This window comes from Penaeus monodon, chromosome 15, assembly GCF_015228065.2.
Source record: "Penaeus monodon isolate SGIC_2016 chromosome 15, NSTDA_Pmon_1, whole genome shotgun sequence".
NCBI lineage: Eukaryota > Metazoa > Arthropoda > Malacostraca > Decapoda > Penaeidae > Penaeus > Penaeus monodon.
This window is the reverse complement of record NC_051400.1, coordinates 47,116,397-47,118,277: the sequence shown is the minus strand read 5'-3', so window position 1 is coordinate 47,118,277 and position 1,881 is coordinate 47,116,397. Positions and strand designations below refer to the sequence as shown.

The following is a 1,881-nucleotide window of genomic DNA, read 5'->3' as shown; positions in this document are numbered from 1 at the left end:
CTCAGGTCACCGCCGAAGCTCCTCCCCCCGACCAAGGAGACGCATAAAAAGGTCAGCGCGGGGACGCAGGGCACAGTCAACCTGTAGATCTCTCATCAGTCATGAAGGTACGTTTTCATATCGTGTCAGTTCCTTTTTTTAATCAATGCACGTGTTGGAAAGACTTTCTTTTTATTACATATAACGGGTGAATTCTGCAATTCATGTTACCTTTCCAGCTGTTTCTGTTTCTCGTGTGTGTTGGTACTGCCTCCGCCGTCGCTCTGGAGCCTCGTCCGTTGGCCATCCTGGAGCCCATCAACAGCCTCGTCGGCGAGGCGGTCGGCGCCGTCACGGACATAGTGGGGGGCGTCGTCGGCCTTGCCACAAACGCGCCGGAGGCGCTGTGGACCTAGCAACCGACGCAGCAGGTGGCGCCGTAGATCTAGTTACTGATGTAGCGGGCGGCGCTGTAGATCTGGCAACAAACGTAGCAGGCGGTGCAGTCGTTCTGGCCACCGATGCCGCGGGCGGTGCTGTCAATCTGGCCACTGATGCCGCAGGTGGAGCTGTAAATATAGCCACAGATGTTGCGGGAGGAGTTGTGAATATTGCCACCAGCGCAGCCGGAGGAGCTGTAAACGTGGCCACCAGCCTCGTAGGAGGTGCCATAGAAGTTGCCACAGACGTCGCTGGTTCAGCAGTCAGCGTTGCCACGGAGCTTCCAGGCCATGTTATTAGTGAAGTCACAAATTTCCTCTTCACAAGAACGACGACCGTAAGTCTAGTATTTCTGTATTGGAATTGCGATCCGTAGGCTATACAGTGCATCATACTGCAACACAGACGGGACCCCATGCCTCTTCAAATGATTCAAACACCTGACCTTTTATCTTAACGTCGACAGGTAAAACAGATAGTGGAAATGGAGCTAACCACCGTCGCCACCTGCACGGTCGCCGACGCCAACATCCCCTCGTGCGCCGCCAGGGTTCAGCCGCGGTTCGTCACCTTCGGCCCAACGGCTGTTGCTCCGAGGTATGTTCCTGCTCACTTTACACTTGCGTGACTCCAGTTTGTTATATGTAAAATTAGTAGATGTGCATTGCATCAGGTGGTATAATTCCGCAATCTCGAACTTTATTGCAGATTCGAGGCCCGCCCCGAGGCTCGAGCAGTAGATTTCCTTGAACCTTCCTTCGATAACTCTCTGGAGGAAACCCCTGGTAAGTGGATGGGCAAAAAATCGAGCTGGCTTCTTATTTGGGCTTATTTGGACAGCATGATTTATCCCCCCCCCCCCATGACTGCAGTATATCCTTTATAACGCATACTGTTCCTCCCGCCAGGCCGCATCTTCGGACCACTGCCGCCCCTCGGTCTGTTTACAGTGGTGACCGAGACCAAAACAGAGACGCTGGTCACCGCCACGGTCGACCACCCGTCGGACACCGTGACTATCTCCGTCGCCGGATGCCGCCCCGGGATCTTCGCCTTCAGCGCCTCCGCCTGCGCGCCCTGAGGAATGTGGTGACGTCATGGCCGGATTTGCAATGGCTTATGTCTACTGACCGTTTGACAAAATTATCATAATTGACAGATTTGGAACTTATAACAGAGAAAATTACCAAAAAAAAAATATTGACGTTATTTATTGGAAGCAATCTAAAATCAACTTTTTGACAACTGTAAACGTTTGTGATTTTAGATGTTTCTTTATTTATAAGAAATTAAAAAAATAAAATACTATAACCTCTACACCATTATTTTTTCTATCATACGTACTCCAAATGTAGTGTACGGTCTTAACCCTCATTCTTGTCTTGTATGAGCTGGGAAGGATATTTTTGTTAATAGATCATGGTGCTCCATGCAGCTGCCATGCCTTTGGAAATCTGAACG

General features: G+C 50.5%; 1 protein-coding gene across 1 annotated transcript; it reads left to right on the top strand.

The window, feature by feature from the left end:
• Positions 1 to 27: 27 nt before the first annotated feature.
• On the top strand, positions 28 to 1,746 carry LOC119582063 (perilipin-4-like). Its single transcript, XM_037930303.1, is given in 6 exon segments — positions 28 to 107; positions 219 to 369; positions 372 to 757; positions 887 to 1,017; positions 1,129 to 1,205; positions 1,329 to 1,746. Coding segments are annotated over 6 exon segments (924 nt in total). The 5' UTR covers positions 28 to 101; the 3' UTR covers positions 1,502 to 1,746.
• Positions 1,747 to 1,881: the final 135 nt, after the last annotated feature.